Source organism: Lycorma delicatula, chromosome 9 (assembly GCF_047948215.1).
Source record: "Lycorma delicatula isolate Av1 chromosome 9, ASM4794821v1, whole genome shotgun sequence".
NCBI classification, from domain to species: Eukaryota; Metazoa; Arthropoda; class Insecta; order Hemiptera; family Fulgoridae; genus Lycorma; species Lycorma delicatula.
Window position 1 is genome coordinate 92,325,588 of NC_134463.1, and position 17,002 is coordinate 92,342,589.

At 37.5% G+C, this 17,002-nt stretch overlaps 1 protein-coding gene across 2 annotated transcripts in view; it reads right to left on the minus strand.

The window, feature by feature from the left end:
• The window catches only part of LOC142329950 (ras-related protein Rab-13-like), a 48,762-nt gene that overhangs the window by 24,496 nt on the left and 7,264 nt on the right, over positions 1–17,002 (minus strand). For both annotated transcript variants that reach the window (XM_075374929.1, XM_075374928.1), the window contains exon 2: positions 308–368. In XM_075374929.1, coding sequence (XP_075231044.1) covers positions 308–368 — 61 coding nt within the window. The remainder of the gene's footprint in view (positions 1–307; positions 369–17,002) is intronic.

The following is a 17,002-nucleotide window of genomic DNA, read 5'->3' on the forward strand; positions in this document are numbered from 1 at the left end:
CACAGGCTAAACAGAAAAAATTCTAATGGGATATTATATTAACACAAAATCTTTTCATCACAAGAATAATTAATGACACTTACAACAATGAATTTTTTGTTAATCTTCAATTCTACCTTGTTCTATTGAATATTCTTAATGATGCAACGTAAAGAATTCCATGTCATTCAAACACATTAATTCGATGTAACATTTCTACAAAGACTGTAATAATATCCTGCATAATGCATTCTAGAGTAATTTTTTGATAAAAGTATTACTTCAAATTGTTTATATATGTATATAAACAGTATATAGTAATAATTACCAAATCTGCATCATCACCCGGGTTCCATCTACTTCCATTATCTTCTGTTTAAAATCAATACCTGAAATAAAAAAAAAAATGTAAAATTAAATGTACACTAAAAATAAACATGTTGTACTTTACACTTTTGTAATCCGGACCTCTAAATTGTATTCTTAAGGCTTATACTTTACTATGTATTTTATTATATCTTACATTGCTACTTTTTATGTGAAATCTATAAAAATGGATTAATATAAAATTATAGAAACCTTCAGCTGAAATGAAAGCAAACTATACTAATGAAACAGAAATTAGTTTTCCATGATACACAGGGCCACTAATTAAAAAGATTTAAAACCCAAATTTCTTAAAAATATTTTGTGTTAACAAGTAAAATTTAATAAATTTATAATGTAAAATAGCTTTTTGTACAAGTAGGATATAAAAAAAGAATACCCACCTCTGAAAAAATTTCTACATTAATGTTAATGTTCACTAAATTATATAAAAGAATTTATACAAAAAAAAAATCAATAATTTTTATTATCAAAATGATGACAGGATTCTCCAGAATGAAAATTATCTAACAGATTTCATAAATAATAAACATTTATAAAATTTAAACTATTTTCTAATCTAACAATGTCAATCATTATTTGATAAATTATTCATAAATTTAAGACTTTATATCAAATCTATATGCTTTTTGAAAAAGATGAACATTATACAGTGTTACTAAAATTAGATTTTAACTATATACTTAATTTTCAGCATCCCGATTTCAACAACCCCAATAAACACATGCTTGGAAGATGCCAGATTACAGCAGCCAATTACACATACTTTTCAATATTAAATAAATGTTGAAACGTATGAAAAAGACAAGCTTTATCATGTTTTTATTTCAAAACCTTCAGGTTGAAAAGTGGAGAAGGTATTATTTTTGATACCATCAATAGTGTTGATAGACTACTTTGACAAAATCTCAATATGCTTTTATATATATATATATATATATATATATACACAAGACAAAAGTCTTGCGTATGTATAACACAATTTTCCACAAACAGTACAGCATTCAACAATGCCTCTTACCTTATGCTTATTGCTTTTTTTTCATTTAATATCGCTTTCAAGGGTTTCACTCATTATCAGTTAATAAACCATTTTTGTCAAATTGCACTAACTCAAAACATAAAACTGTCAACATAATATAAAACCATGTAGTCAAAAATAAAATATTCAGTGTGGCCAGCCACACAAAGTAAACTGTACTAAGATTATTTAAATTTTTATAAATTATAGAAATGTGCTATTATTTACGGTCCTGATAAGAAAGTCATTATCAAACTCTGTCTGTACATTAAACAAGTTAAACTTTTGTTTATATTTGTATATATAATATTTTTCTAAAATATTTAATTTTTGATCATTATCATAACCTTTTATAATTTCTAATATTTTTACATTTTTATCCGAATTGATGATTGAATGTTTATTGATCATTAAATGGTCTACAAGATTGGAGAAACTTAACTTATTTTTAAAAGATCTAGTGTTCTGCAAACTTTGCCCTAAATGATCTATTAGTTTACCCAATATAAACTTTGTTATAATCATTGCATGTTATCTTATAGATATCGCACAAATTATTAAGAGTATTATCATTATTATGGATTTTCAAATGTTTTATTATATTATTGTATGCTCTCTATATGCTTTTTTATATTTTTTATCTTTATAAACATTAACCGCATTTTCAATAATGTTGTTAGTATTGAAATATTTTATATAAATATTTTTATCAATATTTATATTATTTATAAGTATCAATGTTGTATTATTAATCTTAATTTCCGTTTTTATAAATATTATCAATCAATGACGTGTTATATCAATTTTTTACTGCAATACATTTTATAATATTTATTTCTGAACCTAGTTTTTCTTTATTACTCTGTGTGTAATTTATTGCTCTATTTAACATGTTTGTAAATTTATTAATTTTGTGTACCCAAGGATGATTCAATCTTCTGTTAATAGTTATTTTTTTAGTTGTTGGTTTCCTACATACAATGTTGTAATTTTATTACTTTTACTAACTTTTATGTCAACATCTAACAAATTTATTTGTCAGTTTCGAAGATAATTTTTAATTATCATGATAATTCTTATCAATTTAACTTAATTGTTAAGTTTTTTTATAATTATTAAATGTTTATTATTTACAACAAGTTCATGGACTACCAAAAATGTCATCAATGTAATGAACCCACAATTGAATTTTATGAATGTGGGTAATACCATAGAGTATCCTATTATCGAAATCCTGTAAATAAATTTCAGGCATTGATTTAATAAAGGTAATAAATATTTTAAAGTAAAATATGTCTTTTTATTATATATATATATATATATATATATATATATATATATATATATATATATGAGTTTACATCTATTTCTATACAAAATTTTTAAAGAATTATTTAAAAGAAAAGATTGCTCATTATTGAATGCTATTTCAGAAATACTAATCGGAGGGCATATGCAGTTTTCACCAGATCTTGATGTTTTGACGAAGGAACCAAAAAAACTGAATGTTAATGTTCATACATGTGTTCAATATTGGCCTCAACATCACTTTATATCTCCAGAACTACTGGACTGATTTCGACCAAACTTGGTCAGATTACTTCTATATATGAAGCACTGACGATATTAAATTTTTATCTTAAAAGATCAAGAGGGTAAGCTGTAGAGCAAGGGCACCCTCAGTATCTCGAGAATTATGGTCATATTTTTCTTAAGCAAATTTGTTAATTAAAAAATAACAATATTTGCAAAATCGCACCTCCACCCCAAAAAATGCTCTAAACTATTGCTATGTTGTGATGTCACAGGTGGGCGGTAGAATTAAATAAATGAATAATATATAAACTGTAGAAAAGTAACTCGGTCTAGTTGGGTCTCGGAATTCGATCGCCCGGTCGACTCGGTACCTCGGTACTGTCTGCCGAAAGTACTAGAGGAATTAATTCTAATTGTGAAATTACATTAGTTTAGTTAGCGTCGACCGTCGCCGCTAGTACCGTCTTACCCGCGCGAATTATTAAATACGGTGTTCACGCGCGCTTTGTTAGAATAATTTAATTAAATAAACGAAAATATATTTAAATTAAATATAAGTTGTGCGTACATGTGCGTGTAAACCGTGCATCAGAAACAACCCACAATTGTAGGACTACAATTGTGTTGTCAGTTTTTTTTTTGTAAATGTACCAGATATTTGGGGATAATGAAATATAAATATTTCAGAATTTTAAAGCAACTGGCATTATACATCGGGCTTTTAAACTAATAAAAAAAATTCAAAAAAAAAAATCTTTCCTTACTAAAAACTATAAAAATGGAACTGAGGAAAATTTTTTTATGGTCATTTAAAGGCCCATTTATGTAGAAAACATTTTGGTAAAATCTCCCATTAAATCCTTTTTTAAAGCGAGTAACTAAAAAAAAAAAAAAATTTCAAGTATTTTTTTGTGGGTGGAGGTGAGTATTTAAAAAAAATTTATAAACAATTTATTAACCTGATAAAAAGAGCTTCAACTTTTCTAAGAAAACCGTTTTTGATAAAATGCTCCAGTAACATTTTAAAATTTTATTTTAGCCAACATACTCCCACCTCTTTTTATAATTTTTGCAAAAATTTAACATAAAAAATCCGGCTGAGGACGGCATCTTATCGAGTCTGAAAACATTGGTTTACGGATTCCGGAGTTAAACATCAAACAGGCTGACATACATACGTACGTACATTTAAAATTTACTTATAAAAACGGTTATTTTGGGTTTAGGAATATGCTAAAAGGTTTTTTGGTAATTATTCTAATACAAAAAGTCAGATTTTTTCTAAAATATCTCCTCGTGACGGAATTGAAAAAAGAATGAATTTTTAAATCGATCACTGCACTTTCTCTTGTTACCACATATATGCCTAATTTAATATCGGCGGGTGATAACGGTAGCAACAATATGAGAGGGGCGCACAGTGTACGGACGCGCGGATACAAGCATCACTCCCACCGCGCACTTCTCCAACCATAGCGGCGCTGCAGCCCCATCAACTCTCAGGCTCCTATAAAAGAGCGTGCACGAGAGTGAATTGGCAGATTTCCAGGCTATTGGCTTCGACAGCAAAGAATAGAATAAGCTTTTATAACTTTCTTTTCTTCTATTTTCATTTTTTTTTTTTTTTTTTTTGCTATTGTATAGTGAACTGTTATAGTCATTAGTACTTGTATAACTAGTGCATAATAGTAATTGTATATAGCCTATACAAATTTTGTATAGGACTATTGTTAAACACATATATTATCCTAATTGCTTTACATTTAGGATAATTTATTTGTTATTTCAACAGGAAATATATATTGTGTTGTGATTTTATTTTATTTCAGGAACTGTAATTTTAAGCGATAATTTAATTAAAATTAAATTTTATTTTTTTTTATTTCTTAAATACTATAATGGATAGCGTAGTTGCGCCACGCGCAAAGACGAGGCCCGCCCCGTCCTGTGGATCCGTGTCCAGTGACTCGGACCACTGCGATGAGGGGGCGTCTCTCAGGATGGCCAAGTGAGCCAAGAAGGGTTTGGGGGGCTCTAAGATCCCCAGACCGTCTGCATCTGCGGGACCGAGCTCCCCGAACGTTTCCAGGCCGCCCACGCCATCATCCAGCCACTCTGGTGCCTCCAGAGTGGCGATGGATACCAGGGTCCCCTGCCCGGCGGCCGATCCTGCTCCTCAACAGAAGAGCAAGATCCCGCCAATAATGCTGGATTGTCCAGACAACTGGACGGGACTATGTCGGACCTTCTCCGGCCTAGTCCGTGGAAGACTCGTTGCCAAATGCACGGGTCTGTCGATGAGACTTCAGCTTAACAGCGAGGAGGATTTTCGGGTGGTGCAGTCCAAGGGTGTGGCTTACCACACCTACCAGCTGTCGAGAGACAGGGAGCTGAAGGTGGTATGCCAGGGGCTCCCGTTTATCGTAGATGTCGGGTACATTTACGCGGAACTCACCGAGATGGGACTGGACGTCTCGTCGGTGAGAAAATTAACGACAAGGAATGGCAAGGAAACTGCCACCTGTCTGGTCGCGCTGAGGAGGTCCCCTGATGTCCGTAAGATCTACGATGTCGACACCCTGTTTTGTTGCAGAGTGAAGATGTCGGCGTACGTGGCGAAGGGCGGCTCTCCCCAGTGCCATCGTTGTCAGCGGTTTGGGCACTCAAGCAATTATTGCTCGAGGGCCTTCAACTGCCTGAAATGTGCAGGGCAGCATGAGACTGCCACCTGCACAAAAACTAGAGAATACCCGGCAGCCTGTATTAACTGCAAGGGAGACCACCCCGCTAACTACCGCTGGTGCGGCTACTATAAACAGATGGTAGCCAGACAAAATATTGGCGCTGCCACGACTACCGCCAGCGAAAGATCGTGGGCCAGTGTGGCGACCGGTGCGAAAGGGAAACCGACCGCCCCGGACTCCCGATGCGGAGAAATCCGTAGAAGTTGCCCCGGGGGTGGGGCCCCGCTGAGGAGGCTGCAGAAGGCCCACCGAAGGTGACCACCCCAAGAGGGAAACCGCCCAAACAGGCGGCCCCTCCAAAGGCGAAAACCGTAGCTGCTGGCGGGGGCCGACAGCCCAAAAAGGCTATGAAGAAGAGGGGGGGGGGACAGGAGCAGAAAAATGCACCTGCGCCAGTCCCCCGCCCTTCCGAGCCGAAAGAGCAGGCCGAGAAGCGAAAAGCTTCCTCCTAGAGTGACTGGAGCAATAGCCGAGAAGCTACGGCTAAGAACACAATACAGACTCACCTTGGACCCCGATAAGCGCCTGCTTAACGCTCAGACGACCAGGGTGAAACAATTGCTTGAGGCGCACAGGGAGGAATCCTGGCGGGATTTTCTTGAGTCGGCCTCGACGGATATGGGATCAGCTTTCCGCCTTTGCAAGAAGCTGAAGGAGCCCGGAACTCCGAGACACCCTCTACATGGTTCGAGTGATCTGGTCTACTCAGACCAAGACAAGGCAGAGGTTTTCGCGGATACACTGGAAGACCAGTTTACCCCGAACACCGATGTCTACGATGACGACCATATGGAGGAGGTCGAGGATTTCTGGGAGACTTACGCCGAAAATGCAACAGCGGTGCCCTATCAGGTTGATCGCGTACGCGAGGACGAGGTCACAGCGGCCATAACTGCCACACGCCCGGATAAAGCTCCGGGGCCGGATGGCATAAAGGCCCGTGCCCTTATAAACGCCCCGCGATGTGTGATCACAGGACTAGCGGTCATCTTTACTTCCATTATCTGGGTGGGCCACTACCCATCCAGCTGGAAGACTGCGAGAGTCGTATGCTTTCCGAAGCCAGGGAAGGACCCACCTCTTCCCTCAAAACTATAGGCCGATTTCCCTGCTCCCGGTATTGTCGAAGATATTCGAAAGAATACTTTTAGAACGTCTGACACGATATCTGGGGCGGGAGATCAGGCAAGACCAGTTTGGTTTTTGGAAGGGCCACGCGACAACGCACCAACTGGTACGGATCGTGGACAGCGTCGTCACAGGTCTCAACAGAAAGATGGTCACACTGTGGCCGCCTTCCTGGATGTGGCCAAGGCATTCGACAGGGTGTGGCACGAGGGCTTGTTATACAAGCTCGCCCGTTCCCCCTTGCCGAGTGAACTGGTGATGCTGTTGCGGTCCTACCTGATGGGCAGAAAATTTCATGTCTCGATGGGAGAGTCAATCTCCACTGACCGACCAATCGAGGCTGGAATTCCGCAGGGGGCTGTACTTTCACCCTTGCTTTTCACGAAATATATCAACGATATGCCGTGCATGGCGGGGGTTAAGACCAGCCTCTATGCTGATGACACCGCGTTCTTCTACACGTCGTGTAATACCGACTTCGCGGTAAGGAAACTGCAGGAGCAGCTGGACGGGCTGGAGAAGTGGCGGGTCAAGGTGAACGGAGACAAATCCGTAGCCGTGATCTTCTCTCCTCCCGGGAAAAAGCGGAAACGGCCAGTCCGGTTGGAAATCTGTGGCGACCTTATCGAGTACAGAAGGTCGGCGAAATACCTGGGGGTAATCATCGATATCCGGTTGACCTTCCGGGAACACATCTTAAGTGTAACCGAGAGGGCAATGCAGGCTCGAGGAGTACTCTACCAGCTACTGAACCGACGAAGTCCAACCCCGAATCTAATTAAGATTTTACTTTTCAGGATCTACGTGATTCCCATCATGGTCTACGCCTTCCCGGCCAGGGGAGGACTGGCGAGCGCACAACTCTTGAAGAAGCTGGAGGTCGTCCAGAACATCGCCCTCAGGACGATATTCGGGGCCCCTTGGTTCATCAGGAACTCAGCTCTGCGCAGAGACGCTAGATTGCAGACAGTCTGCGAGGTGGGTCTGGAGCAGGCGAAGCGGTTCTACAGCTCAGCTGCTGCTTCCGAGTTCCAGCACATCCGGGACATCTGCTGGGAGGACCCGCAACCACAGGTGGTCAGGAAACGACCAGATGCAGTCTGGATGAACCGCCGTGAGGTAACGGCCGGCCAGGGTAAGCCATGCCAACCCACCGGGTTGGTCTAGTGGTGAACGCGTCTTCCCAAATCAGCTGATTTGGAAGTCGAGAGTTCCAGCGTTCAAGTCCTAGTAAAGCCAGCTATTTTTACACCAATACTAGATCGTGGATACCGGTGTTCTTTGGTGGTTGGGTTTCAATTAACCACACATCTCAGGTATGGTCGAACTGAGAATGTACAAGACTACACTTCATTCACACTCATACATATCATCCTCTGAAGTATTATCTAAACGGTAGTTACCGGAGGCTAAACAGGAAAAAAAAAGAAAGTAAGCCATGCCACAAAAATGAGGTAAGTCCTTCTACAAATTAAATATTCATACACATATATAATTATTATGTAACATGGTATAGGGATAACCAGTCAACAACTACAACGTGGGTTGTCGCCCGACCTCCAGCGGCATTATAATTGAGGTTGAAAACATATCTGACTCTAGCATACAAGAGTCAACATCCCCTTAATGTCATCCCCTGTAAATTTAAATCAAAATTAATAATTGATAGAAATTCAAATTTAAAGGAATACACGCACACATAGGTTTATAAAATTGTATGCGTACATAGAATGAGCAAACCCCTTACACCCAATCCCCTCTGCTCAAACCTCCATCACCTTCCGCATCAGAAGAAAGAAGAGACGACGAGGCAGCAGAGGAAGAAGACGATGAAGGAAGAACTACCGCTGAAAGAAGAAACCTGCCTTCTCGCCCGCTTAGTTCTTCTTAGAACTACAAGCAAAGCGGTGACTTAAAGGTTACTCAAGAGAAGAATTAGGCAAGGTCTACGGCTTCGCAGTGAGGTCCCACCAAAGGAAGACAGGCGGACACGCTACCAAATTCCGCTCCCACTTCCATACCCTTCCGGCAGCACAACTGCCTTAACCCGTCACCCCCACATACCACGGTGATGAAAGAGCAATCTTTCTCACCCCCTTCAACAGTTCAATCCGCTGTGTGCTTGGCTTTTTCTTTTTCAGGAACTCCAAGGAACCAAGAACTCCAAGGACAGCTAGAAGAAAGCGTGTTTGGCCACACACCACCATTCCCCCCAAACCCTCCGCGAACCATTATATTTTCTAGGGCTAGACTAGCATCTGCATCAAGTCCAAATTTATATATAATAGGGGGCGTCTTATTCAAAATTGTCACCACCCCGGCGCACGGGCGCTCGAAAACAACCTGCGTTATGTATATCTCTCCTGTCTGCCCTTACGGCGGGCAGACATCTAATCCTTAATAGAGGTATATCGCGCTCAGACTAGTAAATCCTAATCCATACTCCTACTGACTGAGATAGCTCTGGGGCGCAACGCCCCAGAGCAATCCATCCAACCACATTTCCTTAATCCAAACCAAGTTAAATTGAATTGAATTAAGTAAATGATTAAGTGTAGGTCCAAAAATCGCCTCCGACGTCCTTTCCTTATGAGAGGACGCCCTCTTAAATGAAGGATTTCAGCCCACTCTTGGCTGAAATGGAGCGCGTCACGGAAGATAAGCTTATTAGCACATCGTTCCGTCGGGCCCCTACCAACAAACCCTCCATTGGATCGGAACGCAATCCAAACTTCACAAAACGAATAAACGTCAGCCACTATTAATAACCGCCAATTCATTAGAATCACCCAGCAGGAAAGGACGTAGATCCGTATACTGCGAAAAGTAGGAGGGTATTGCACCCACCGACATCCTTGCGTTCCGTTCCGAATTGGCAATTCATCGTCGACCACCACCTGGAGAAGACCAACAAGAAGAAGAAGAAGATGGAAGAAGTTCCCTAGTCGGCTCAACGTGGGATGAACTGGCGGATGCCAACATCCCCGCCGGAGCAGCAGGCCTGGCCGGCCGCCGAGGGAGCCGCTGGACGCGGACGCTACCTTCCCGCTCCAGCTCGCCAGGCTCAGCAGCAAGAGCCGGCCCAGCGTGGGGTCGCTCGAGAACCACCTCGGCCGCGCCAGCAAAGGACGACCGACGCCGACCCGCCATTGCAGGGCTCTGGGGGCCACCACTGGCACTGAGGGAAAGCCCGGTCGGTCTTCAATGGATGAGCCGCAACTCCCCGACTTCGTCCAGAGACCAGCTTCCGGACCCAACAATTCTTCTCAGAGCTAACGCTAAAAAACACCTTTTCAAGGTTATGAATTACGTGCCGTCGAAGCTATTCGGCGACACTCTTTATTATAGCTATTCTAATATCAGACTGGAAAGTAATGTAATATAATAAATTTTAAGAGGAAAAAAATTAGAAAACATGTATCAATCGAAGTCGATTACATGCTATAAATAAAAATATTCGGTAACTGTGAGCCTGAAAGTTCTCAACCTTAATCTTTTTTAAATTGAAGTATGTTGAAAAATATGTTACATAAGTTACAAAAATACAAGTTTCAAAAGTCGGAAGAGTGAAATTACCTTAGTATTCTTCCTCACAATCTGTAATGGCAGTAGCGTTGTTATCAGCCGTTTTGGGCAACTCCTTCATATAATCAGGATACAACAAAGCAAGGCTGGACCACAAATGATGGGACTCTGGTCTTGTAGTTCCTGTATTTTCTTTTGAAAAAGAACTCTGCGAGATGCCTGTGTAAGTGGTGCTTACAATTTCCGTACCGAGAGGATCGTTTGAACGCAGTTCTCGTCACGTACGCTCGATTGTCTGTGTAAAAGCTCCCGTGTCCGAATGTATGAAATTATATTTGTGGTTCATCGATAAATGTTGGTAGCCCTCGTGTTGCGAACAATTATATATCTTCCAGCAATCGCTAACAATTATTGTACCGGGAAAAACATACTTTTTATGATAGGCAATAAGGTGGCGTGCCCACGTGTTGCAACAGGAACCAATAATACTGCTTTTGTTCTTCGCTTAATGCAACCGAAAACCCAACTACAATTAATATTATATTATATCTATTATATTATTATATATTACATTATTATATTTATATTATACATTTTTCTATTATATTTTCTCTTTCCTAATTTAGCTTCGTCGACTTCTGACGATTTCGTTAGGTCCTCCTACCGGTACCGGATTTAAACAAAACAACTGAAAAAAACTTCACGGAAATAGTTAGTCCAGTCGACAACTGCATGGGAACTTATGTTATTCATTACACAACAACTCTTGACAAGGTGGTTTTAATAAACACCAAAATAAAGAAAAGCTAAAAATTGTTTGTAAAGCAAGTTTTCCTTTTTCAAACCGTTTACCGCTATACTGGGAAACAGACGTATCGCACTGCTTTTTAATTTTTTTCTTATCTTTGTCTACTGTTTCAACACAAAAAACATCCAAAAAAATGATTTTTTATTATTCAACCACATGTCGTTGTTGCACACAGAACACTTCTTAGTTTTAGGTAATGCCCCATGATCATAGAAAAATTTACGAACGTTATCAACCGACTGCAAGAGTTCAGTTGCGGTAATTATGGTTAATTCACAGTTATCACATATACGCCACGGTACTTCCGAACAGCTAGCCATAACATAGGGCACTTCAGTAATAATAATAATAATATCACAAACGACCTTTGAGCGCTTTATTAGCTATGAAGCCTACACAGATAGATTACTTTCCGATGAAACTGTATATGTTTTTCTGTTTTGTACTAGTTCGATTGTTCATCATATTTCAATATAAGAGATATTTAAGTTGAGGACGTTCAGGCTCACAATTACCAAATCTTCTATTCGTTTGCTTTAAAGACGCAACCTAATTTGTTTACTCTGGATAAAGAAGTAATACGGTAAAAGGCGTTTCGGTTATTATTTACCGTATTGCGCACGCTCTAATATGCGTGCTGTACAAATAAATATAATAAGATTTACCTAACGTATTAAAAATAACATAAAAAATATGAAAGATTATAAAAATTAATGCATAAATTGAAAGTTAATTTCTCTTTAACTTCCACAGATATAATCTGACATAAATAATTAATAAGAATACCGATCGATCGTTATTTGACAGGGAAATTCTGAAATGACGTATGCCGTAATCAAAACACCGGTATTGTACTCGTACTTGCAATATCGAACGGAACCCTATATTATGTACTAATACGTAATCAACATCGGAGAAAGAGAGGAAAAACCGAACCGTCACTCGATGGCATTGTAAACAACTTCTACGTTTACGAGATTAATCGAAATTATTAGAAGAAAATTAAACGTTTGTTTATCAAGACTACGCCAGAAGGATGTTATTTTCTGTTACGGATATATTTTCTGTTGTAATTTTCAGATGGAGGAACCGCTTTTCAACGAAGCCTCATATAATCGTACGATTGAAATAAGGTATCAAAGAAAATAAGCAGATAATGAACGCCATTTTCTTCGATTCGAAAAACCAAAATTGCATTACGCGATAAGTGCAGAAACAAATACAATTAAAAGAGTGAATTTAAAAATATATATAAAGGGATTCCGTAACGATATTACGCGTGAAAAATAAATTATATTTTAAAAGCAGTGTCTTTTAAATTAAGCGAAACTTAATTTTAATAAAAATAATAAATTAATTTTAACATCCAGAAATAAATCAATATGCTGAAAACTATTATCAATATGGTAATTTAAAAAGCACTTTAATAGAATCACTGGAATAGTTCGGAATTGGAAAATAATGCAAAAAGAAAAAGACCACAAGTAATAAATTATACAGAACGATTCAGGAAGAAAGTAACAAACTTTCACGTCATGTGCTACTGGTGAAAATGAAGAAAGTATAGGTTCGTTAGTGTCGGCTGGCGAAAGATTTCACCCTGATTTCTGCGCTTTCGATAAATTAAGCCAGGTCGTTTATTCAACGAAACAAAATGTTCAATATTACAAAACAAACAAAAAAATATTTAAGAAAGAAAAGAATATTTTAGAAAAATAACAAATATAAACAAACATAAACAATAAAAACGGTTCACAAATAATCAAATAAATTGATGAAAATGTCCTGCTGAAAATGTAAATATATAATCGTATAAAAAAATTTATTATTATGATTTCTTAATATGAAATGTAATTATTTTTTTACGACTTATTTAATGTTACTTGTTCCATACTGGATACAGCACGCTCTGACCGACGAACAATATTTTTAATGACTTACCTAGTTAAAATTTGCCAAATTCTGATATGTTTTCTTTTTAACAAACTTCGAAATTCTTACATTTGCTAGTTTCTAAGGACTTTAATACACTTTTACTTGGAATCAAGTTCTCTAGAAGTTTTGTTTAAAACTTTTATGTATTTATCATCCATGTAACGAAGTACTTTAAGCCAAACAAAACAGTGTTTTTTGATCCCGATTTTTTGTTTTAGATTTACGGGATATAAAACAAACATTTAAAAAAAAAATTAAACTATATACAAAATTGTTACCTGCACGTTCTTTAATTATATCCTAATATTAAAGAGCAATGTTTTTTTTTTTTGGCAGTAGTGTGTTTTAATTTTTAGTATCTACCTCTTGTTATTAAATGTAGATGCGATATATAATGAATAAATATTTGGAAAAAAGTGTATTCACTGCCGCGAATAGAGCCTTAGTGATATGAAAAAAAGGCCTATGAGATTATCACAAAAAAGACCACACCACACATTAAATGAAAAAGTGTGTTGGAAATGATCTGTAGCAGTCTCATGGGAATTTTCTACGGCTCAAGTGTGTTTCAATAATTTACAATGCCATTTCTTATAAAATAGGATTCATCAGTAGTGAGAAAATAATTTAGGAAATCGGGATAATGTTCACATTTTCTAATTAACTATAGACATCATTTCAACAGTTTATCTAAATCAGGTGGTAATAACTGTTGTACACATGTCGTATGGAACGGGTATAATAATTGTTGCTTCTGTACGTTCAGCATATACTTGATTGGGAAACATGAAAGTGATGTGACAACCTTCTGGAGCTCGAGGTGGAATATAATTGTACTGCATACAGTATTGCTTCTTCAGTGTTGGCATTTCTCACCAAATGTTCACAACCAGCATCAAATCATTGTGTTTTAAGCATACCAGTTTCTTGAACTCGCCTCGCATGTTTTATGAACCGGATAATTTTCGCGGTATTCACACACAATAGTCGATCCCCGCTCTTTTTTCCTGTTTAGCCTCCGGTAACTACCGTTTAGATAATTCTTCAGAGGATGAAGAATGAGGATGATATGTATGAGTATAAATAAAGTGTAGTCTTGAACATTCTCAGTTCGACCATTCCTGAGATGTGTGGTTAATTGAAAATCCAACCACCAAAGAACACCGGTATCCACGATCTAGTATTCAAATCCGTGTATAAATAATTGGCTTTACTAGGATTTGAACGCTGTAACTCTTGACTTTCCAAATCAGCTGATTTGGGAAGACGCGTTAACCACTAGACCAAACCGATGGGTACACAACAATCGATCCACGTTTATTTACTTCAACGTAAATTAACATGTCCATCAACTCTCCAAATGAAAACAAATTTGTAGTATCACCCACTGTGAATGAGTGCCGAACAATAACAGCACAAATGAATATTCAAATGCCAGACATTAAATTTAGTTGTTGATCAATTGCTATTGCCGACCTATAAAAAAATAAAGATTTTTAACATGTTTCAGAAGGATGTCTTTCATATCTATTTTTAGCATCTGTGTGTAAATTGTTCTGTTTAAAATCCTATCACTTTTCCGATCCAATACGTGTATTTTGTTTTTTTTTATTGTTGTTGCATCCCTCAAATTTTTATTTAATTTTAATAATGTTACTTACACCAATTTCCTCAAAATTAAATTATCTAAAAGTTAACTAGAAATTTTTATTTGTTTATTGGTAAATTAACAAAGTTATTTTATTTAACCTAAAAACGTGTTTTTCCGACAAAACGTTTTCGTGTTTTACCCGTTTTTTCTTAAAACCTAAGTGAGATAGAGGTCTGGGAGTACTTTTATCCAATTTGTTACATCAAAAACCATAAGGAAACACCAAATTTACTCCCCCGATTTGTACCCCAAGAATATTAGTACGGTTTTGTTTCACAGAGGGAGCACAAAGCAAGGTTAAATGTTTTGCGAGCCGAACCGCGCTAACGAATAGTTTTCTAACCTATGCTTATTGAACGTTTTTTCTTATTTTTGGCTATAGAATCATCTCCCAAAAGATTGCCATTGATTTTGGAATCACTCAGTGTGTATATACAGAGCGTTTCATAATGTTCTTAGGAGTAACAAATATTCAGTACAAAAAACGTATTTCACTTACCTAAATGAAAGTTGTACGAGGTGATGCAGGGACTCAAACAGTTTTTTGTTAAAATCTATAAATGTTCAATATGTGCTCCTCTAGTGACACGGCACACATCAACACGAAAGTCTAGCTCTTGCCAAACTCGTTCTAACATGTCGTTTTCGATAGAGTTGATCGCATTGATTATGCGATCCTTCAGCTCAGCGATATCATGCAGCACTGGTGGGATAAACACCGTATCTTTCACGTAACCCCAGAGAAAGAAATCACATGGCGTGAGCTCTGGTGATCTTGGTGGCCACAGTAAAATGTGTTGGTCTTCTTCAGACGCACATCCTATCCAGCGCCGAGGTAATGTTGTGTTAAGGTACTGTCGAACCTCGTTATGAAGATGGACAGGACAACCATCTTGCTGGAAAATGAAGTTGTTGAGTAGCTGAGGCATAAGCCATAATTGTAATATATCCAGGTATATCATGCCGGTTACTGTCGTTTCCATAAATAAGAACGGCGTCATACACTGCCTCACGAGAGATTGTACAAAAAACTTTACTTTCGGAGAATCCCGAATGTGTTCCACATAAACTTGTGGGTTTTCAGTTCCCCAAACTCGCACGTTATGACGGTTTACTTTGCCGCTAATATGGAAAGTAGCTTCATCGCTGAAAATTATCTTGTTTAGAAAACCTTCATCTAACATCTTTTCCTGTAACTGTAAACAAAAATCGAGCCTACGTATTTTACCTCCATCAGAAAGACGCTGGATTAATTGAAGACGGTACAGTTTGCATAATAAACGTTTACGGAGAACTCTCCACACTTGTTTTCGGAATTCCTAATTCTCTGCCTGCAGCCGCAGTCGATTTTGACGGGCTGCGAATGAAACTTGCACGCACACGTTCGACATTGACTTTTGAGGTTGATGGACGACCGATTGATTTTCGCTTGCACAAGCAACCGGTTTCTCTGAATTGTTTATACTGTGCACGAATTGAATTGTCACTTGGTGGCTCCTTATGAAATTTCAACCGAAACCCACGTTGCACAGAAATTACTGACTTTGACAAGTGAAATTCTAACACACAAAACGACTTCTCGCTTCCCGTGGCAGCCATTTTCTCTACTGTCGACGGCTAGCGAGCAAATTGTTTACTAACTGCCTAGTACATGTGGAAAAACTATTTGAAGTACTCTTTCGTACAGTACTTACTTGTTTTATTCTTATGAGTGAAATAGTTTTTTGTTAATGAATTTTCGAAACTACGAAGAACATTATGAAACGCCCTGTATATATATTTGCTGTGTGTGTACGCGCGCGCGCAAAATATAGTATAACAATAATTTTTTCTCTCATTTTTGGATATAGAAACATCTTCTGAGAGACTGCTGTGAATTTGTAATCACCTATATATATATATATATATATATATATATATATATATATATATATATATATATATATATATAGTTGTATGCGTGCATGCAAAATATAGTATATCAATAATAATACATTGTAAAAATTATATCTTGATACTTTTATTAGTTCCATACAGATACATCCTTTTAGTTAATGACAAACACATAATAAATGAATATGTACCATAAAAACAAGGGAATTCTCAGTGGAAATTATTAATCAACAGATGGTAAATAATTCTTTTACCAACAGCATTTTAATAAATTAAAAGTAACTCCACAGAGAATGCAACACATCTTAAAAGAATACTCTCCTGTTCATAAAATACAATTTAATTTATTTAAGTAGTTTATACATACTAAGAATTAAAAAATAAAAATCTTCTAA